The sequence below is a fragment of the Colossoma macropomum genome, unplaced genomic scaffold (genome assembly GCF_904425465.1).
Source record: "Colossoma macropomum unplaced genomic scaffold, Colossoma_macropomum, whole genome shotgun sequence".
Lineage (NCBI taxonomy): Eukaryota > Metazoa > Chordata > Actinopteri > Characiformes > Serrasalmidae > Colossoma > Colossoma macropomum.
The window spans coordinates 45,044,059-45,067,951 of NW_023494789.1; the positions used below are offsets into that span (position 1 = coordinate 45,044,059).

The 23,893-nt window shown below is 37.8% G+C and overlaps 1 protein-coding gene across 1 annotated transcript in view; it reads left to right on the forward strand.

Moving 5' to 3' along the window:
- ptprfa (protein tyrosine phosphatase receptor type Fa) overlaps nt 1-23,893 on the forward strand; it is a 241,253-nt gene that overhangs the window by 91,767 nt on the left and 125,593 nt on the right. Inside the window, 2 exon segments of the mRNA XM_036571461.1 lie at nt 6,447-6,635; nt 16,687-16,797. Coding sequence (XP_036427354.1) covers nt 6,447-6,635; nt 16,687-16,797 — 300 coding nt within the window.

Here is a 23,893-nt window from a genome sequence, read left to right on the forward strand (position 1 = left end):
CAGAGTTCATTTGAAAAAGTACTGGAAAATGCCAAATGACATGCAGCATCTAAAAGAAATACGACAATATTTATGACTGTACTGTATTAAACCCAGGCCCAGATCACAATCCAGTGAACAAATGGCTTGAAATGTACACTGAGAAAGATGTAAATATAAAGTTTTTGAGATAGTTTTGAGAGTTGTTGAGAACTTACAAATGTTAATCTTTAGTTTTCACCTCAGCTACCATTACTAGCTGCATGCAAAGTATCTTTTAGCAGGAAAACATTGAGTTTGGGAAGAGTTAGTTAGCTGATAGCAAACATGATAAAATCTTGAAGTTGAAAGTTATACTCCACTAAATCTATATGAGTAAAGTGTAAATTGAATTTGAGCTTGTTTATCAGTTTTGTACTTTTTACTGCATGGCATATCACTTCTTCTCTGGTGTGTGGTAGCCATAGCTATTTGTGCTCCCTTCACTGAGCTAAATATATTAGAACCTATGATGAAGGAGTATAGACTTTGGACATCTCATGTTTCTTACATATGAGAACGTATAAAGTGAGGAGACAGTAAATTGCTTTTCAAACATCTTAATTTACTAATCAATTTTTAGAACTTTAATGACTTAAAAATTGCTGACTTGTAAGACACACTAGCTAATACATTGTTGGGTGTTCAAGAGAAGCTTAGAAAACCTTTGTTTTTCTTTGTCTGGCTATGTAATGTTCAGTGAGGGTGACGTAGTTGGTATTACATCAGGTTTAGTTGACCTAGTGAGACTGTAAACAGTGCAAAACTCTTCTTCTGAGATTACTTATCTGCTAATATGTAAGGCAGTTCTTCTCTTGCTTAATGACATTTTCTTAGTTAGCAGAACTTATCAAACAGCCTGCGTGAAGATATGTTGCCTAGTATCTTCTATTTCCCTGGTTATGGTTGTAATGCAGACTGCTACAGACTTCAGTGCTTAAAGTCTCTTCTTCTGTCGCTGATCAGCAGGACTGAGTTTATGGTGGTGTTGATGGTGCAATCCCACTGAGCTCCATTACCCAGACTGTGTGTGTTCTCCTCTCTGCACTAAAACCCTCAGCATGTCCCTTTGACCTCATTGTGACCTTTTCGTTAACCACACACACAGTGGTCCTCAGCACCAGCAGGTAAACAACACAAACAGCAGAACAATGAAACCAGAGCTTTAGCTGAATTCTGAAAACAGAGCAGAGTGTTCCTTAGGAGGAGACAGCCAAGAGAGAGAGAGTGTGGTGTGTGAGTGTGCGTGTGTGTGTGTGTGAGAGAGAGAGAGAGAGCGAATGAGGCCCTCCAGGGAGTTCCTCAGGCTTCATTTGTGCTACTCTCTGTGGGATCCTCTCTCCTTTCCTTAAGCTCTTTATTGAGGGTTTCCCAAACTTATCACCTCCACTGTTAGCTCTCAGCTCTAATACCTCACAATAGAGACAATGCTCACTATAAGAAAGTAAAAGGAAGGTTTAATGATGCCAGCTGAGTCCAGTTTCACACTAACACTGGCTCATTAACGTCACTTGTAGAAGGAAGTCTCAACAATGCCTGTACATATTAGGGCCATTACATCAGAGCGAAGTGGGGCAGAGGTGAAAGCTAAACTTTAATTTTGTGTTCTTATGTGATAAAAAGAAAGAATGTGGCAAATTACGTAACTTTCAAGGTTTTTTTTTAAAATGACTTAAATCTTGCCACAAATGGAATGAATAAGTTTGTAGGAACTTTTATAGTATTGAGTTTTATTTCATCATAATTTATTCATGATTTGAGTTTACTTTTTTAACAACTAATATGCTTAAAACTGCTAAAAACTTGGGTGAATTTCAGTAATAATTTTAGCTATCTGGAGTTTATACATTTGCATAACTTTTCTGATGTTGAATTTTATTTCACAATGATGTATTTATTCACATTTACACTGATTATTTACATTGCAATTTTTTGCCATTTCCAAAGCTATTCTCAAGGAAGTGCATTATTTACTGTTACCATCTAGTACCTAGTGTAGCTTTTCATCCTTCATTAAATTAGATAAGGTATGCTGCTAATGGAATTTAACATGTGTGTGGGGTATAGTGAGTGGTTAGGGGCCAAAGTAATGTTCTTAACTAAGATATAATTTTTTTTTAAAACGAACTCTTGTCATCTTGTATTTATACAAGATATATTTATTTATATATATATTTATTTGTGCTTAATCTAAAGTTATATAATGTTTTTCTGACAGAAACACATGTACTGCCAAGATAAATATCTTAAAACATTTTTCTTGCCTTTTTAATCCCACTGTGTTTATTTTAGAAGCTGAAGAAATCTTTGAGTGGCAGCTCCGAACCCCAGTGATCTGACATGAAACGACCTCTTAGCTAATCGATAAGCTAAACTCATTAGCGTCCTTATGCGCTTTATGGTAAAGCCCGCGTTCATTAGTGTCTCTGGTATTTGGTTCCACAGATGAATGTTTGATGGCTAAATGCTTTCTCCTTATCCATGCTGTGCTTTTAGACCTCCTTTTTCCACTCAGTTGGTTTTTCCCACACCATCAGCTGGCAGGGAAAGACTGATAGCATGGCTGAAGCTTGCTTCTGTTTGCTTTTCTCACTGATTACGTTAGCTCACACCACACGCACACACTCATACTCGCTCGCATTCACAGAGGCACATGCTAGCCATCCTCAAAAGTCAAGAATATGACACAAACCTTTTGCTTTAACAGGAGTCTGCATTGACTAAAACTTCCATCACTGACATTTTTTTCTTTCTTGCCTGGCCAGTTCTTACCCCCAATCTTTTCCATTCTGCCTCAAAATTGCTGAGAGCATGTTCGATCTGCAGGTTTTCTCTCGTGTGTTGCTCAAAAGTACAAGAGAAATGAGGAGGCGATTGCAATTCGGAATATCGACCACCTTTGGGCCCTAATTCTGCGATGCTGCTGTTTGACTGCTTTTTGGTCCCTTATACACTAACAGGAGCAGGTCAGAAGCTGGCCACTGATGAAGGGCTAGAGGATGGCTAACACAAATTGTCTATCAACAGATAGGCTGCAGTCTCTAACTATACACCAGCAAAGTGGAACTATAACAGATGGGTTTCTAATGAAGTGGACAGTCATTGAAATCAGTTCTTTGTTGTAATGATCTGCATGTAATCTCAATTACATAATCTGATTACAAAAACCACATACTTCTAATTCCTAATGTTGAAAATATGCACAATGAGCTATGCATCAATTAGTTTATTTTTTTAAGGATTATGTTGATCAGGCAGCCACAATAAACTAGTTTTTACTTTGTATGCCCATAATACCATTATGACTGACAACTGTAATTACTGTGCATGTTGTCTCAGGAGAAAACATAGTGTAGCTTCTGATGGACGTGACAGTCGACAATTGACCAAGCACAGAAACAGCTTTTCTTTCAAGCTGGTTGTGCACTATACAACTGAAAATCCTAAGAGATTTATAAAATACAGAGCAACTTACTGTCAGTCTTTTAAAAAATGTCTTTACGAGCAAATTTGACCATGCAAAAAAGAGGGTCTCGCACGCATGAGTTTCGGCTATGAGAAAGCTCTCAAAATCCCAAACCTTTTTCTGGTTGTAAAAATCAAACATCAGACAGCCGCTGTTCACTTGGGAGCTGTATTATAAGGCTAAGAAGTTGACTTGTTACCAAATTATCTGCACCATCATTCAATTCTGGTCAAGGCACAGGGAAAAAATCCATTTAAAGTCATGTAACTTGTAACCAGTACCGCATTACAGTTTTTGGAGTAATCTACCCAACACTGATGCTTTGCCCAAATTAGCATACTGCGTAGTGTATACTGCATTCTGTACCAGTGTATATTGTATACTGTATGCTACTCTTCATAGTAGTATACATTATAGCATACGGTATATGACAAAAGCTGTGTGGCACGCTACAGGGAAGGGGTGCAACTGTAGGAGCTGACCCAGTCACACACATCCCATTTTACTTAGCCATCCAGTCACTCCTTAGCAACTGTTGCTAACTGGTGTAGATATATTTTTGGTCAAGAGATGTGCCTGCTTTGGAGAGATACTATGGCAGAGTGTAGGGTGTTGTTTTCTGTTCATCTTCAAAGCCACAAAAATTTCAGCTTTGGATTCGTCTGTGTGGAAAACCTGGATGGCTACCAAAGACATCTATGTTTTCCTATGTTTGCTGAAAGGAAAGTCATTTAATTTTTGTTTGACTATGTGAATTATTTGGCTAAGACCAACTTTGGCAAGTTACTCTTTTAACTTAAGTTGACTTAATTTAGATGAAGTAAGCGAAGTAAATAAATTAAATTGTTTGGAGTTAACCAGGCAGGTACCTCAATGGTTATGTCCTCCTGAAATAACCGTGTTGCATTTTGGGATGCAGTAAATCATAAAGATAGCTTTGGCATAATGGGGAAATTCATGTTAGTCACGATACTGCATACTACTTATAAATTTTGGGCACAGTCAGAACAGGAGTAGTCTGCAGTAGACCATTACGAACACAACCTGTGTAAAACCTGAGTGGTGAATGGTATCACCTGCATAGTTATAACCCTGAAGTAGTAGTAAAATGCCTGGCTTTAATATTCAGATGGTTCTGGAGACTTTGTTAAGCTGAATCAGGTGTGTTAGAGCAGGGTTGGAACTAAAATCTGGAAAGTTAAAACTAAACTCTGCAGGGTGTTAGATTTCTGGGATCAGATTTGGAGGTGGCTAGGTGATCCTGGCCTGGGCCTGAGCAACCACCTCTTTGAGCCTCTGTGCTGGAGCAGATGTTTATGAGAGAAAGCATGCTTCTCTCTCATACTCTGAGTCTCTCACGTCCATGACCAGAAACACCCATGGGCGGATTAGGCATGCCTCAGCCTTGGCCATATTTACATTCCTGCAGGATTTCACACCCTTAACTCTACTCCGCCTCTCCTCATCACTCTCACACCTCTCTGCTTCACTCTCACACCACACAGCCCAGATGCACAGAGGCCCAGGTCTGGATCATCTGCCCCCCATGTACAAATCCCAGATATGGAACAGCATGCAGAGTTTATTCTGATGTTTAGAAATTTGGAATCAATGTTTTAATAATAATAATAATAATAATAATAATAATAATAATATTTTGTTGCAGACATCGGTATAAAATGATTGCAATATGATGCTAGTCCTGTACACAAGTTTAAAAAAAAAAGGTTTGCTGGATGAAGAAGAGTTGTAGAAGATTCTGAAATGACTGAGAAAGTTATATAGCCTGGTAAACTCATTTTTAGAAGAATCTAAATTATAATTTAATAAGAATGAATAGTAAAGAGTAAAGTTATAATATAATTGATACCAAGAAAGATTTTATAATACAATGAATATCCTGAATGTCCCATATTGCAAACATGTTGCTCAAAGCTGGAGGCAATTCTTGACAAGAAGTTACAATAAATACATAATTACAATACATTATTTATCTTACATACAGTCATATTCAAAAGTTAGAACGCCTCCGGTCAACATGTTTTTTGTTGATTATCTGATTATCTAATAAGTTAACATCTACAGGGAACAAACTTAAATATGTTTCTTGTGCACAATTTCTACTTTTTGCTGAGTCTAACATATTGGCAAATAGATAAACCTAAATCCTTCTTTTGCTTGTGCTTTAAAACATGTAGAAGTACATTAAAACATATAGAAATGTGTACTTTGTAGACGATGTGTACATAATTACAATTAGAAAATCAACAAAACCTGATTTAAATAAGAATTTATATTATTTATAACTTCTTACTGGAATATTGAATAAAATGTCACAGGATATTATTGGAGGTAAGGGTAGCTAAACTCTGCAGGACGGTGGATCTCACGAACCTAATACATGGCATGACCAAATGCATTTAATCTACTTGATCTACACAGTTGTGTACGTACTCTCCCTGATCACTTTTTTAGAAACCCCTCCTTTGTAGCTCCACCTTGCTGGTGTACAGTTGGAGACTGCAGCCCATCTGTTGATTTGTATTAACCAATCTCTATCCCCTCATCAATGGTCAGTTTCTGATCACAAAGCCACTGCTGGCAGGATATTTTTGGGTAGACTACTCTCAGTTGAGCAGTGACACTGACATGTAAAAACACTGCTGTGTCTGATACACCTGTACCAGCACGACACAGTAAAATAACTACAATGTCAGTGTCCCTGCTATGCTGAGAATGATCCACAATCCAAATAATATTTGGACAGTAGTAGTCCTGTGTTCAGAAATCTGACCAGTTGACCAGTAAATGCATTAGAGGATGTAGTTGTACGAACAGGTAGGCTACAGTCTGTAATTGGACACCTGTATAATGAGTCTATAAGGTAGAAGGCCAGTGATAGGAGTTTTTAATAAAGAATATAAATGTATGTCTATGTTTGTGTGTGTCTGTCTTCTTGCAGAGGACCAGATCCCTCATGGTTTTCCCACCATAGACATGGGCCCCCAGCTGAAAGTAGTTGAGAGGACGCGTACGGCCACCATGCTCTGTGCAGCCAGTGGAAATCCTGATCCAGAAATTTCCTGGTTTAAGGACTTCCTGCCCGTAGACATCAACGGCAGCAATGGCAGAATCAAGCAGCTTCGCTCAGGTGAGAGAAATCACCCTAATAACCCCATGATAATCTGATAAACACTCAGGAAATGCAATTAAAGTGCAGTTAATGTCAACATATTTTCAGTTTGTCAAATAGTTAAGCCTTTGGTTTATTTATTTAGCATTCAGGATTCCAAAAGTCCTGTTTATTATTAGTATGAAGCTGTTTTTGCAGCCCTGAACATGAGCACCCATGGGTGGTGATGGATGCACATGGCCAAACACGTAGCCAAAAATACTGTGATCATCCAGACTAGTTATATTAGTTTAAAATTACTGTTTGAGATGTTTATTTAGCTTGCTTGTATCAGCTACATTGATAAAATGTGAGTGTAGAAATGTAAATAGGAAAATATTATTGAAGACTCTAAGATCATGTAACCTAGCAAAGAGGATCTAAGTAGAAACATCTCCCGACAAAAGGACACAAAAGTCACAGCTAGCTTAGCCACCTCCATGGCTCTTACTGACCTGCTTACTTTACATGCTGATACTTGTACTTAAAGCATAGCAGATTAACCCTTGGAGGGCTACATTTATCAAAAGCATGTACTTAATTTTTAAAGAATGTAAAGTGAAACATAATTTTAATCCATTATGTAATTAAGTAATTATGTGTAAATAATTTTGCAAAACAGTAGTAGATGTCTAAATGTTATGAAACAGTGAATCCTGTAGAGAGGTACATTCAATGACATTAACCTGAGGCTTAAGGAATTTATAGACAAACTGTACTGCATTAGGTCTGAAGTAGAACAAGCAAGAAAGTTTCAACTCAGTGGCCTTGCAAATGCGGCAGTTGTTAATGACCCTGACCCTACAGCCTGGAACATGGGGCTAAGCATTAAAACACCTTAGCGACTTACTTTGACCGGCTTCATCAGCCTTTGTCACCAGAGAGATCTAGCGAAGCGAAACTGATGAACAAGTTCCTGTTTACTCTATCCATCGCATGGCCACTGGACATTAATGTAATTTATTTGTTTTGATGGAGTCCATTATTTGATCCCTAAATTAGAATTGCTCTCAAATTATAAACCTGTGGTGAGAGGCTTTTTCTATCAAGAAATGCTAATCAGTTCTTTTTCCCTAACTCAACGGCCTTCTCCCCGCTCCCATAAAGAAAATAATAATAGAAATAATTCAGCATCCTTTGTATCTAATGGAGCCTTATCGTGGCTGGAACATGTCTCTGTCTAACAGTAATTACCAGACTAGTGATTCCTCCCTAGCAGTCGATCAACAATCTGTTTACAATGCAGCACGCGTGATGAGCAAGCAGAGAGAGAGAAAATAAGAGAGAGGAGGCAGCTTTTGCACCAGATGCTCTCGAGCTTGCGTTTCTCACACTGCTAATGTGCAGAAAACATGAATGCAGAAGATATATGTATAGATAGATATATAGACAGAGAGACAGACTTGCTTAATTCCGAAGGCCATCGCAGAGTTATAGCAGCAACAACAGAACTGTACGAATATCATATATACACTCATATGCAAAATTTGGGTGACCCTTTTCTAACTACATGTTTTTGCTGAAGTTAACATACTGGGGAAAAATAAAACATAAAATGTAGTCTGTGTAAAGTTATTATGTATTATTACATTTTTAAAATTAAATAGAATTGTGCAAAAAATCATATGTAAATTTGTTCCCTGCAAAGAAAGTTTGAACTTATTTTCACTTAGAAAATCAATAAAATGTTATTTGGCAGAGTTGTTCAAACCTTTGCAATGGACTGTATATTAGAATTATAAAATTTACAGAAAGTACAAGATCAACGCTATATTACAGTGTGCTACACTGCAACTGAACATTTGCATACAAGGCAAACTGAGGTAGCTTTTAACCCCTAAAGCTAAGGATCCATATGAATGTCCGCACACTGAATAATTCGTAGCAGTTGCTGAATACTTAATCTGATAATCTGATGACTCATAGCTGAATAAATAACCTGCAGTTTTAGGGATTAAAGGTCCAGTTGAATATTATACACATGTTCTATGCAGCAATATAAAACCGTTCCTCTGTTCAGCTAAAATGCTGTGCAAGTTAGTGAGAGTCATTGCACACAATCTAATGGTCATGGATACCATTTACAGAGAACTTCAGGGTCTTACCTTATATTTTAAAAATTAAATGATAAACAGAACTGTTATTCCAACTGGAAAAGGGAAACCATGTCGGTGTTCCTCCTCCTCTGGCCATGGTGAAAATATAGTAAAGCTCTTCTATTTTTCACCATGGCCGTATTCAACACTGTAGGCTCAACAGAAAGCCTCAGTGTGCCTTAAAGCCCTCGGCAAACTGCTGATGCCTTTAACTCTTAAGCCACACAGTTTCCGGCGGCTTCCCCAGCGTCTCTGACCCCCTCCCTCACAATCTAAACTCCTGTTTTCACACCCCAAAGTGGTTGGATTATCATCCAGATCTCACACGTCTGCATAATGACCAACACACTTTCCCAAATTATGACCAAACTACCAAGAAAGTTAACAAAATACACAAATAAATCAGGTGTTTAACACATGGGCATACACTACAGGCAAAAAAAAAAGTCCAAAAACTTATAAAAGTTATCTCTAATCAGATCCACTGGGTTCCTCCATTGAGATGCTAATGAATACTTGATCAACTCAAGCAGGTGGTGCATCAGGAGTCTATAAAGTACAAAAACTGCTCAATATAAGGGACTCTTCTCACTAAAGAAGAAACCTTTCCTTTAAGAAAATGCTAGAGTACAGCACTGCAATGCAACACAACAGAGTAATCTGTAACAAACTTCTTTGGGTAATCTGGCTGTATATATTTAGAAGTAATTATATTAACATTGTACAATATATTATGTTTTAATGTTATTTAGTATGTGAAATTTGGACACTGTTTTCAAAAATGAAGCGTTCAGGGTATTGTTATTGTTATTAGTTCATTATCAATCATTATTATTATGCTGGACGCTTTTTTTTTAATTATAATGGAATCTGTAATGGAATTAAAACCTATGGAATATTAGCATCATATTAAAATCATTTATACATATATTTGCAACCAGATTGTCTTTAAATTACTGAAAACAGTGATCCCATATTTTTTAACTTTAGTGTATATTGAATATGTTAAATAATGTAAATATTTTCAAACTTTAAAAAAATGATTCACTGCTTGGCCTGTAATGTAACTCATGCATGGTAGAAAACAGTATAACAATTCAGCTGCTTGAACTGAACAGCCAATAAGGAAGGTTTTCTTTCTTTGTATTGCGTCAGATTTGTGTGGTTTATGCACTGCAGAGCTGTGGTAGGATTTAAAAGGCCACAGTTGAGCTGGGAGTGAGAATATGGTTCACACTAAAAATAACCAGAGATCAGCACTGAGTCACTTACTGAAGAAACAGCACACTAAGTGAGAAAACAGCATGTACAGCATAGGATGTACAGTCTAGAATACATATATGCACCACAGTCAGTCATTCTTATGATCACAGGAGCTCATTTACAGCTTATAATAAAATCAACCTGTAAGGCTTCCATCCAGAGAGCCAGTCAGATTCTACCGTTATTCCTTCATGGACAAGACAGGAAAAAAGACAGACAAAAAGAAAGAAGAAAAAAATCTTTTCCTGCTCATTTCTTTTTTCTCTCTATTCTTCGTTTTTTCTTCTCTTAATCTCTCTCTCTCTCTCTTTCTCTCTTTCACCTCTGTACTAATGCTTCTCTTTAATCTTATTTGCATTCAAATTACCTCACCAGGTGGTACACCAATCAGAGGTAAGAATGCTGAAAACAGAAAGTGTCCAAATGCTTCATTCCTCGACCTCCTTTCACCCAGATTTCTCCATCGTTCTTTGTCTCTCTCCGTTTGTCTCTTTCTTTACCTCTCTCCCTCTCTTTCGTCTCTCGTCTTCTCTGTGCATGAACCTTTGTTCATCTGCCTCATTTATCCACTTCAAAAGCACTTCTATATAGAACAAATTTCAAGTGAAGGAACAAAGCAGATTTTAGAAAGATTTTAAAATTAAAAATGTATCTACAGTCGCAGTCAAAAGTTTGGATCCATTTTTAATAGAAAGGTTTTCTTTCATTTTTACGTTTTTGCACATTTTGCAATACTAGCTAAGACATCAACACTATGAAACAACGCACATGGAATTATATAGAGACCAAAAATGTGTTATATAAATCAAATTGTCTTATATTTTAGATTGTTCAGTTCTCCTTTACGCATTTTTGACATTCTTTTAAGCAGCTTCATGAGGAGGCACTTGGGATGCCTCTCCAACAGACTTAATAAACTGTGATGATAATAAACCGATATGATGACAATAGTAGATCATTCACTTATATCATTGGAAGACACATCCTCCACAAAGTTTTGACTGATTCTCTTTAAATACTCTTTCAGCGCACTCAAAATCATCCGTTTTATCCAGTTGTGGAAGGTGTCTGAAGCACAACCGACATTACAAAATGTTCTTCTGCACATTGCATTTCCACCAGAGAGGTCCCCAAATCCCCATTATATATTGCAGTTTTAATTCAGTTTAAATAATTCAATATTAATTTATTAAATTCAGTGTCATGACCTTTCAAAGTTGTCTTACAAAAAAGTTTCAAGCATTTAAGCATAAACCAAAGCATACATTTAATCCTGTGGGTCTGAACTGTTGACTGGTACTGTACCTATTTGTTGACAAATATAATTCTCCCCCTGGAGTGGGAGGTTTGTGTCTCAGATGAGAATAAAGTGAGGCCTCTTGAGTTCTGCTGGTTTAGGACCTTAACAGGTATAGGTCCTTCATATAGGATTCCCTAAGAGTGATTCACAGTTCAACTTGAAAACTCTCAGGAGGTTTAAAATGAAAATTTAACAAAAAAAAATCTAATTTGCACAATTTTCCTTTTACCCAGATTAACCTAGTTAATCAGCCAAGACATGTTTGGTGTGTAAAGTTTGTTTTGCACTGGCCTACAAGGCTAATGTAACTAACATGTAATTGAAACTTATAACTCACTGATAGCATTATGCAAAATGCATATTTAAGTCATAACATTTTTCTCAAATTGAGTAAACTTAAAAAGATTTGCTCTGTAAAATGGACAAAAATACAGACAAAATTCAGGCTTCACATGGTATAGATAACAGCAACAACATGTCTATGTTTATGGCACTATGTCTGTATACAGTATCATAGCTGAAAACAGCAGTAGCCTGAATTTTGTCCGAACTTTGGTCTGGGTTTATGGAGAACAGTCTGGGGCAAAGGGAAAATTGTGTATGATACATTTTTTGTCAGACTATTTCTTTATCGTCTGCTTTGGTGAAACAGCTCTGGATTATGAAGATGCTTAATAGTTACGCTGAATCCTCTCTGCAGGGCTAACATCAGAGCTGCTTGGTCTAAACATGAAAAACAAACAACTGGAGTGTCACAGCTCACATGGCAACTAATAGAGAGAAGACAGGGGGTAGGAGAAAGAGATCAAGAGACTGGAGAGAGACAGACAGAGAAAAAAGAGAGAAGAGAGAAGGGAGTGAGAGAGACGAGAAAGAGAAAGAGTGAAAGAGAGAGCAGGGGAAGGGGAGAGAGAGAAGGAAGAGATAGACAGGAGGAGGGGAGGAGAGTAGAGAGAGAGGGAAGAGGGAGAGGACAGAGAGATGAGAAAGAGTGAAGAGAGAATAGAGAAGGGTAGGGTAGAAAGAGGGAGAAGGGAGTGAGTGAGTCATAGAGGAGGAAGAGAGAGAGAAGAGAGTGAGGAGAAAGAGAGGAGAAATAAAAAGAAGGGAGAGAGTAGAGTGAAGATAAGGAAGGAGAGACAAGGAAGAAGAAGAGAATAAGAGAGAGGGAAGTGAAGAAAGGGAGAGGGGAAAGAGTAAAGTTTTGGAGAGGGAGAGGAGAAAGAGAGGGAAGTGAAGGTAGGGAGAGAGGAGGACGAGAAGGGAGAGAGACAGGACTAGAGGAAAGAGGGGAAAGAGGGAAAGGAGAAAGAGAGTGAGGAGAGGGGGCAGAGGCAGAGAAAGGGAGAGGAAAAGACAGAAGAGAGAGGGGAGCGGAGAAAGCGAGGAAAAGAGAGAGAGGGGTAATGAGACAAAGAGAGAGAAGAGAAAATAGGCAGGGGAAAAGTAATAATGGGTAGGGGGAGAGGAGAAAGAGAAAGAGGGAAGGAGAGAGTGGAAAGGGAAAAGAGAGAAGGGAGATAGAGAGAAGATAGGACTGCCAGGGAAAAAGCAGAAATGCAGAAGCAATAATTTAGCTCTTCTGTCCTTGGAGAACATGGCAGTGTGAGAGAGAGAATACAGAAAGGAATTTAGAATACAGCAGACACTTCCCATTGTCATTCTGATAATGTGGAGTCAGACGATGGGGGGTGTGTGTGTATGGCGTGTCTAAATATGTACTTATATATGCAGAAGTCTGTGTATCTGCGTGTGTTTGTTATATGGAGACAGTAAGCTATTGTTGATCCACTTTCTCTCCAATATATTCTCATATTCCCATAGTCTTTTGATTGCGTCTCAGTTTCTGATGCGCCTCTCTAACCCGCCTCATGCTGCATTTCAGGAGCACTTCTGAAATACAACTCTGTAACTTTTTTTTTCAAGCAGCACACTTCCATCAATCACAAACTGCATGGTGTATGTTGCAGTAAAACCCTCCACAGTAACGCTACACTAAACCATACAAACGGTCGCAGGATTAACTGTCTGTCCGAACTAAAACATCCACACCGTTTTTGCCTCTTCATTTGTTTTGAGTGTTTTGTGCACTGTGAAATCTAAATGTCAAAGAAGAAAATTGCACTGCGCTGGAAGCAGGTAGGTTATTGTGAAAGGGCTTTGATTTATCCATGTTGCAATAGTAAGTGCTGCCAGGTCAGATCACAAGATGTGGGGATGTACAAAATTAAAGCAGTACTATGCTGCTCTATGTCAGCTTGCAGAATTAATCTTAACCTAGCTTATCTGAGCAAAACATAATAACAATAATAAAAAATAAAACACCAACAACAGAGATTGTTTCTAAGCCTAAAGTCCCTACAATCATCCATGCTCCACTTACAAAAGCCCTATTCTAGCTAGACTGGTTTTAATTGGGGATGTGCTGTAATTTCATTGACTCATGAGACACCATGTATGTTAATAATTTTGCAGCAAATTACCTTTTTTTGCTGAACCTATAACTCCCTCATTAATTATAGTCTAGCTTGAATTGACCTCAAAGTAATGTAATAACAATACCTGCTAATAGACAGCATCCAAAAAAAAGTCTGATTGCTAATATAGAGTTCCATTTGGCATACTTCCTTATTCTCAAGTTCAACACATTACTACTGCAATCTACAACATTTTTGGTGAAACTCTAATTAAGTAGAGGATGAAATATTTTGAAAGTACCTGTTGCAAAGCAGTGCGGTTTCTGTCTTGTTGGGCAGCATTTGGTAAGTTGAATGAGCCTACGTTACTAGCCTAATGCTAGTAACTACAAGGTAGTCTTTGTTTGTTTTGACCTATCTTATTTTAATCTCAATGCTATTGTGAACATTCAGAGTATGATTCAATCTGGTGGAACAAAAATAGTTGACGCTATCAAAAGTTGACACAATATTCTTGCAGGGTCAACTTCTGATATGTGGAACTGTACATGTTAAAAGTTAACGCTGAACAAAGTTTGTACATTTCATGGTACTATAATGCTAGTTACAGCTCCACGTTTAGCCTAGCAACCTGGCATTTAAGCGTTAATAGGTGTACAGCCAGTGAGAGGTACAGGGTAGGTCAAGGTAAACTAGCAGTTCAGTGCTTTATCTGTCAGTGAAGTGAATAGGTAATTTACTATTGTACTGATTATTTATTACTGAATATTATTTTAGCGTTACTATGAAACACAAGTACCTTAACTTGAAACAGACATAACTGAGAAGTCTGAAGTAAGTTTGTGCAGCTAGGCTAGCCGTGATAGCTAAAGGTAGAAAAGATATTTATCTCTTCTCAGTGTTACTGTGATAAGCAAACATGCTATACACAGCATGATTTGTCGCACCACTACACAAGTGAGCTTGCATTTGTGGGTAGAGCATGGACAGAGTATTGGTTACTTCACTCAGTGACCGTTTACTGTGATAATTTATGCATGGTTATCTGAGTATGCTAATTCTGTTACAGACTCAACTCTCTGCAGTATCTTCATCCTATTCATTCTTTTAGATGACTGTATCTCACCCTCGTCACATTAGCAACTCTCTGAGAAATTGTTTGGAGTGACAGAGTGACTGTTAAAAGCCATTAGAGGCAAGCAGAGTGCTTTTATTGATCGGTGTTATGTGCTTCACTTACAGCTTTAGCTCTGGCTTTAAAGACGACAATGACTGATGACAATATCACTGCAGGATCTCCATCGCCTTTTCGTGTTTACTCTTCTTTTCTTTGGCCACGGATCCTTGTCGATGGCTCTATAAATAGCTGAATGGCAGTAATGTCTGCCCTTTTGAAAAGGCTTCAAGTGCCTTTGTCCTTGAGCCAAACAGCAGATCCAAACATTTCACACAAAGCAATGAGACAATAACAAACACAGCAGCATCAGATGCTGATCATTCTAACCTACTTGATTATTTAGAATGTATGAATAGTATTTACACTGATTATGTGGTAGAAAGTCATACCATATGTCTTTAGATGGTTTACTGTGAGGTATACGCAAGTAGTTCTGTGTAATTACTTTCACTTTATTTGTAAATAAGCTGTTGCTGTGCCCTAACTGTATACTAAACACTAATTCTGACTGGTACAGTATGTAATACTAAAAAGTGCCTACTTTTAGTAATACTAAAAAGTTGAGTATACTCCAAAAATCCAACATGCATACTTAAATGTCTGCGGTAGATGGATGATATTCTGTTGTTTTCAAATGGAGCCGCAGGGAAAATTCGGCCACTGCAAGGGGCAACATTTTACAGACTAAGCGGAAAATTACGACCAGAGTTCTATTTTCCTAACTTTTCCCTTTGACTGCACCTGTCATACGTGCTGGATGTTGATCTTTGGGGCAGCCATGGATGCCAGACATCTCATTGTTGAATTGGGACAAACTCAGTATCATACAACAAAAATAAAAGAGTACAGAGTGGCCTCCTGCCTTTTTCCACCTTAAATAAACTATCTACACTGCTTCTCTGATAATCATCCACTTTTGCCAGCACTGCAGTCACCATACCAACGTTTGCATGGTTTCATGCCACCATCGGCTGTGAGGTGTGGAATGACACTTTTTTCAATGCAAACATGTGAACGCATCATTAGAGTCAAGTTTTGAATATGGTGTTGATGGACAGCATGTCCTACAGTGCAGTCGATGTGAAGAGGGAGAAGCTACTCAAGGCTGGAAAACTTGGAAAATATAGCTAGCCAACAAGCTAGAACCAGAGAATTTCTAGTAAGGACAACTGCCACTTATTAATGTCTTCCAGGGTTTGCCAGATGCGCATTTTAAAATAGGTTATCATTCTTAGAGTACTCAAACTCTACTCCCCACTGGAAAGAATGAGTGCTATTTTAGGATAGATTTGTTACAGAATGGAATCACGTTCATTTTTTTTCCCTCCGATATCAGATCCATCATTTTCTACTAATATAGCCTGATACTAAGAGTTAGACACTATTAGTAATAGATACTATTATGGGATTGGTTCTGTGTCTGTTGGCAAAGCAACGTTATCATTTGTTTGTACAAGACACATCTGCTGCAATATTGCACTATTAAGATTGGTATACATTATATAGTATTAGTATTAAGCATGCAGTTGGGACACTGACTGCTTTGTTAAATAGATTAATGCGCCATTTCCAGTCGTTTAGTAGACACTTGATGTTGAAGTCAGGGCAGGAGTGTTGTCTTCTTTGTTTTTTCTGAGTGCATCTGTGCTGGATGGCTGAGGTTATGTGTGTGTGTGTGTGTGTGTGTGTGTGTGTGTGTGTGTGTGTGTGTGTGTGTGTGTGTGGGCATATGTACATGTGTCTTTCTTCACCATAACCTGCTATGTTGGATCTACAGGTGCATTACAGATAGAGAACAGCGAGGAGTCGGACCAGGGCAAGTATGAGTGCGTGGCGATGAACAGCGCAGGAACTCGCTACTCCGCCCCAGCCAACCTTTACGTCAGAGGTAAGAATGGGTCAAAGGCTAAAAACTCTAAATTAACTTTAAATGAACCCCTTAATAACTACCTCTACTCCCAGCTTAAACAGGAACACTCAGGACCGGGATCACACTCACTCGCTCTCTCTCTCTGTCTCCTGTCTCTCTTTGCCAAAATAAATAACTCTAAATATCTGTCATATGAACAGAAACATCACTCACTCCTTCACTCTGTAGGGAAGACGATTCTGCTGTTGATGTCTAATGTATATGTGTGTTTTCTTTTTTGATTTTTTGAGTTTGTTTTTCTTGACCCCACTGTTACAAATGTTCAAAGTCAACAACAGGAATTTAGATAAAAATTATGCATTTATTTATTGTTCACACATTGCACTTTTTATGCTCTGTAATGTTTATTTGATCCACATGGTTATTCCGTCAGATTGTAATACTCTGGCGGCAGTGTGACTTCTCTTGCTATGTTGCACCATTAAAGAAGAGATTGCTTGTTGCACAGTTGGAACTTTGAATGATAGGAAAGGAAAGGAAAGGAAAGGAAAAGAAGAAGAGAGAATAGTTTAATTAGTATTGTAGTTACAATGCATTACAAATGCATTAGTGGAAGTGTAATTACCAGTAAGAACACACCAGTATGAATGAGGTTTGCTAAAAGGAGGTAAAGAGCATTTTTATAATAAGTAGGAACAGATGAGATAAGGATCATGCAGGTAGGGTGAGGGACAATAATAGGGGAAGTAAGGGTCAGATATAGGTGAAATGAGAGTACAGTTGAGGTGAAGGACATTAACAGGTGTAGGTAAGTTTCAGGAGAAATAAGGATACAGAGAGTGGTGTCGTTCAGGAACGGGTGAAATACGGGTATAAGTGAGGTATGGGTCAGTAACAGGTGAGATAAAGGTCAGGTGCATGTGAGGTAAGGGTCAGGTACAGGTGAAATGAGAGTACAGGTGAGGTGATGGTGAACTAAAGGTACAGATACAGGTGATGGTTAAGTACAGGTGAATTCATGGTCAAAGTGTGTATGTGTGTGTGTGTGTGTGTGTTTGTGAAGCAGCAGGCTCAGGCCTGCAGGCTGTGTGGATATGGCTCCTGTCAGGCTGCTGTAGGATGAAGGTGAAGGTGGAAAATCCCCTGTGCACAGGATGAGGTTTCAAAGGGAATTCTGCCTTCACCTCTTCTGTTTCAACTAGAGTTCACAGTGCAGTTCTCAGAGGAAATGTGTGCACCACTGCTGATGTCCTGTAACCCTGTTCCCTTTTTTATCAAGTGATTCTGAATTTCTCAAGGTGGTTGCAGAATTGGATTGCTCAAAGACAAGCAAAGGAGTACATGTCTTTGGTACAAAATCTACACTGGATTAGATGCCATTGGTACATAATCATTGGTATGCAATCTACAGTACAGTATGTGCTATTATAATATAATCTTTTGCACTTAATCTACATTGGAGTAGAGGGCATTAGTACATAATCAGTGGCAAATGATTTACATTGGAGTTGATGTCATTGGTACATAATCACTGGCACATAATATACATTGAAGTGGATGCTATTTGGCCATAATCTTTGGTACATAATCTACATTAGATGAGAGGTCATTAATACACAATCATTGGCACATAATGTACATTGGAGTGGCTGCCATTGGTACATAATCTACTTTGGAATAGATGCCACTGGTACATTATCATTGGCTATTAACCCATATTGGAGTATATGTCATTTTGACAAAATCTTTGGAAAATAATCTACATTGGAGTTAATGTCATTGTAAGATAGTCTTTGGTAAATAATCTACATTTGAGTGTATGCCATTGGTACATAATGTGCATTGGAATGGATGTCATTGGTACATAATCCACAGAATATGCCATTGATATATAGCGCTGCTAAAAGGTAACTTTACAGGACAAGGGAACATTCTTCATTTTTAATGGAAGTTAAAGGAGAAGTATTTTTTCCCCAATATTATTAAAATATTATTTTAATTTTTAACCATTTCTTTTGGCACATTCATAATGAAATTTTGAAACAATATAAAGGGCAACTGCCCTTTTCAAATTATGAGAAAAAATGAAAAATGATAAAAATGGAGATATGAGGTTTTGTCCTGACAGCGATGCTAATCAACAATGAAGTGGACAGCGTTGGTAGATAATTTTTGGTACATAATGTACACTGAAATAGATGCCATTGTTAGAAAATCTTTGGTACATAATCTACATAGATATATATGACATTAGTACATCATTTTTGCTACATAACCTATACCAAAGAAGGTACAGTTTGTGTGTATTCTTTATTACATAATATGCACCATTGCAAACACACTAGTGTTACCTCTAAAGTTAAGTGGTGTTGTGGCTCATTTTTTTGGCTTGAAGGAAAAATACAGCTACAGGTTCCTCCACAACTCGAAAAATGGAGACAAGCGCCACCGCATTTCCATATTTGAATGGATGGATGTCAGTACTGTTTGTTTTCTGACCTTGGTGTGAAAATGCCTGTCTGATGAAAGTGCAGATAAACGTGTGTGTTTGTGTCTGAATGTGTTTATTTTGTGCATCGTGTAGTGCTTGTTTTGACCGTGTGTTTGTTTATTTTGTGTCATCATGTAGTGATGTATGCTCATTATGAGTGTGTGTTTGTGTGTGTCTTCTGGCAAAAAAGAAAAATTCTCCTGGCCTACATGACCTTTTTCTCCTGATAAGAGAGTCTGAGCAAGAAGCTCCAATAAAAGATGCAGAGAGAAGATCGTATCCACCCAATCCTCTCTGGAGTCCTTCGTCTTTGATCTTAACTCAGACCACACACACACTCGCAGACACACACCTTCAGATGTGCCAGCGGATGGAACACACACTCAGAACCTTGCCTTTTGATGAATGACATTTAATATATATTTATGAGTGTCTGTAATCAGGACCTACTTCCTTATTTGTGACCTCTGTGTGTGGGTGTGTTTGAGTGTGTGTGTTGGGGGGCCTAAGAGTGTGTGGTCTGAGAAAAAGACATTTGTCTGATGCATGTGCCAGTAATTTCTTTTTTTCTCATCTTTTATATTTACAAGGCACATTAGCTGCAATTCCCTAGACCAAAGGCAAGTCCTGTTTTTGCCTTTAAGGAAAATTCTACAGATGCTGTCCATTAGACGTTTGAGGACATCTACTAACTTTTCAAATTATTTTAATATAGATGCACATGTTTTCTTTGTTGGCTTGTGACAGCATATCACAATCTAAGCAGATTTATTTAGAGGAAAACACAAGTAAACTATGTGCGTAAATATTTGTATTAGAGTGTGCTACCTTGGAAATAATGCCAAGGCTTTGGAAATTTACCCTCTTGCTGTGTGTCAGTATTCAGTATTTTTTATATCAGCTTTCAGTTTTTAAAACTAGGGATAAGTTAGAATTTGCAGATTCTTGAATAGTGATTAAAGTTTAAAAAAATCTGACGGTAAATAAGGATTTTTGATATGCTAATTAACTGCTCTCTAACTTCCTCTCCCTCTTATACGTTCTCACATTGAAGAACCATGAAATGTCTGAAAGCTACACTCCACCAGAGGGCATTGAAGAGTCTACTTGTTACATTTTGTTCAGACGTTTCATGTGTTTAGTGCAGGGAAGGAACATAAGAGTGGCTGTCTAAAGGATACCACAGCCCATTTGAGAAAAGCCATGCGGCAGATAGAATTGCAGCTGTACCACATACGATGCGTGTTCATCAGTGTCAAGCTCAAGCTCATTTTAATTTCAAATTTCAGCATTTTTTGGTATCAGACAACTAAATGGAGGTGAAATAAGTTACTAGGCTACTAATGTAAGCTTAGATCAAAACAGATGTTTAGCATTTGTCTTAAAAAATTTGTATCAGTGGACATCGATGTGGGTTAAACACTGGGCCGCCCACTTTTCACCTACTTATTTGTGATCTGGGTGTAATATAGGCCAGTAATAGACGCTGTGTGTTGCTTATTTTTAGGACATTATGCGTCATCTACCTGACCCGTCAAGCATCTTGTGCCGTAGAAATTCAAAAAACAAAGTTGACTGAAAAGCCCATCCCTAGTTTAAACCAACATTGGCCTGAAAGAGTTTTAATGGGTGTTTTTACCAGTTGTTCAGAAAACTGTCAAATCATAACTTATGCAAAACTTACTCTTTATGTCAAGGAAGATACTTTAGTAAATATGAGTGTTTCAGCTAAATATACCTGGAGAATTATTAAATAACTAATAGTTTAATCAATTTCATGAACCAACAAAAAAGACTCAAAAGGACTCCCCAAACTTTTGATGGACAGTATATGTTCATTTACTCATTGTACAGGAATAAGGTACATTATTTTCTATTTCACCTGTCTTTGGGAAAGTATCATTAGTATGTATTTCTGCAGTGTTTTCCCAAGATTCAGTTTATTGTTGTTGTTTGAACTCATCTAACTTCCTCTCTCTACAGGTGTGTAACATTTAAACAATGTGTTTCTGATGCACTCTCAACTCCGGGCTCATCGTAGTGTGTGGGCTGCTGTGTGTGTGTTTTGTGTGTGGGTGGGGGGCTTAGGGGGGATTGGCTGGGGTCCGTGCCGCTCCTTCGCTCTGAGTATTTCCTCTCTTTCTCTCTAGTCTCTAAGTGCCGCAGTTTTCGCTTTCTCATCTTTGTGCGTAGGTGTGTGTACACTGCTGCTTAAAAGTTTGGAATCACTGAACACTTTAGTTAACCCCTTAAATGGCCAGGTCCCACCGGCAGGCCCAAAGTTTTATTACACACTTCTATAACCTGAGAATAGCTCAGCCAGTTTGCATTAAAGTCCCTGTAGTCACTGAATAATAAGCCAATAAGCCTGGAATTGAAGGGGGTAAATAAAGATTAGATAAACCTATAAAATGATGCTTATGTGCTGGTCCTGTGCTCATGTCCTGTACTGTCCTGTCCTGTCACAGACTACGTCATAGGAAGTTGTTATGGAAATGATTATGAATACGCTGCTGGATGCCTGAAACATTATTTTGTCATAGTTTTGTGCTAAGATTTTTGCCTAAAATGTTTAAATGTTTTTTTTAACCTATTTATGGCAGAGAGGTACATGCAGGGCGCTGTTAAGGTAAAGTATTTCCCAAAAAAACACTCCACTTACATTAACCACCATTTTAGCATTATCATTACATATAAAAACTCAGAAGACATATGTAGGTTCACTGGTCATTTTGTATTGTAAATGGCTATACAATATATATACTGTGTGTAATGGCCCTAATTTCTATCATCACCACTGTAAAAAAAATTAAAGTGAGTTAGTAAGCTTCTCTGCAATGAACCATTAACATCAAACAACTCTGAAGGACTTTGTTTACATCTCAATAATTGAATCGTACAGACCTTTAGAAACAACAGTCAAATTTCCATTGAAGGTAGAAAATTAGACTCCCTATTTTATGAACAGAGGTTAGACTGAGAGAGTACGGAGGAACGAGTGAAGATTGGTAGCGTTAAGGTGCAAAAACTTTGTCTCAGGAAATGGAAAGTAAAGATGAACATTTTAAGGAGTATGATTGGAAGTAGGAGGGGCTTTAGGCACGGTTCAGTTGGATTTAGTGCAGTGCAATCTCTGAAATACGAAATAGAAATCGTTGCACTCAAATATGGCCATGCTGGTCTGTTGTCTCTTTTCCAAATTGTGAACTTGTATTTTGAAAATGTCTTGAAGTATTGGAGTGTTATATTTTTGCCTCATTTCCCACCCTGAGATTTGATCACTGCTATATATATCACCACTATAATGTTCATCTGGTTGTTATTATTTTAATCTACAGAATTATTAACAAAATTTTAACACAAGTGGTTCCAAACTTTTGAACAGTGTGTGGCCTTTGTAGTGTAATTCTGCATCTGCAGGGTGTATTTGGGCATATACACGCACTGTATATGGAATTTTTCATTACACAAATGCTTATCCTGGTACATAAATCACCCCAGTGTGATCTCACGCTCACTCTCATCCCCATGTGCCTTACCATGGTGAAACCCACGCGGCCACCATGACGATTCCTACCTCCACAGCGCATATGTCATTGCTTATGCTGATAATGTGTGTTTGTGTTAGTTTCACTGTGGTCTGTGTGTGTTTATTTGCTTTTCTGTGTGTGTGTGAATGTGGATGAGTAAGATAAAGTGTAATCTCAGGGTGTCTAGACTGACATTCTGTGGCCAGACAGGATTAGAAAACTGTTTACATAGCCATGCAGAGATATATTCACACTTACTATATTCAGATTAAAATAGAATTAAGGAGTCATTAGCCAGAATAAAGTGTATGTGTATAGCTAAGAAAGTTTAATTATTGTTAAACCATGTTTTATTCAAAGAGCGCTTTTAGTGTTTTTATTTGCCACGAACAATAACACTGATGTGTTTCTTTGTATTTAGAAAAGAAAACAGACAACCTGCTGTTTCAAAATTTATAATAGAAGGCAATGGGCAGTTGCTGAATTATGTCAACAGATGTTTGAACTACAAAACTCGACAGACACTGCCAACAGATTGAGAGAACAGCATTTTCAGAGTATTGTAGATGCCCTATAGATGCTCACCTTGTCTTTACCTAACATTCAACTGCATACCTATTAATCCAACAGAATTCTAGATCCCTCTTGGGTGTATCTGTCAGTTTTCATAGTTAGAGGCTTATTTATCATTTTTAACAAAGCGTTTTATCATAATACCAGAAGAAAAACGGCAACTTCAGTTTGATTTCATTTGAAAGGGGAGTGCCATCTCTTTAACATGAATACAAAATTAAGAGATATAAATCAAAACAGCACAGGACTGAGGGGGAAAAGATCTCCAACTGCTGTGAGTAATAAAACTGTAATACTGAAAACACGTAATATGTATGTAATATGTGGAAAGTATAGGGAAGGAAGTGACTGTTCAGGATCATTACTTAACAGTATAATGTGATATTAGGCTATGAAATGCATGTGACAGTTGAACACAGCCACATTTACCTCATTTCTTTAACTTCGCTGCTATCTAGATAAGTAAATCTCCAGTCAGATTAATCTGCCTTCTTGTCTCTTGGCATCTTAATGGAATGTC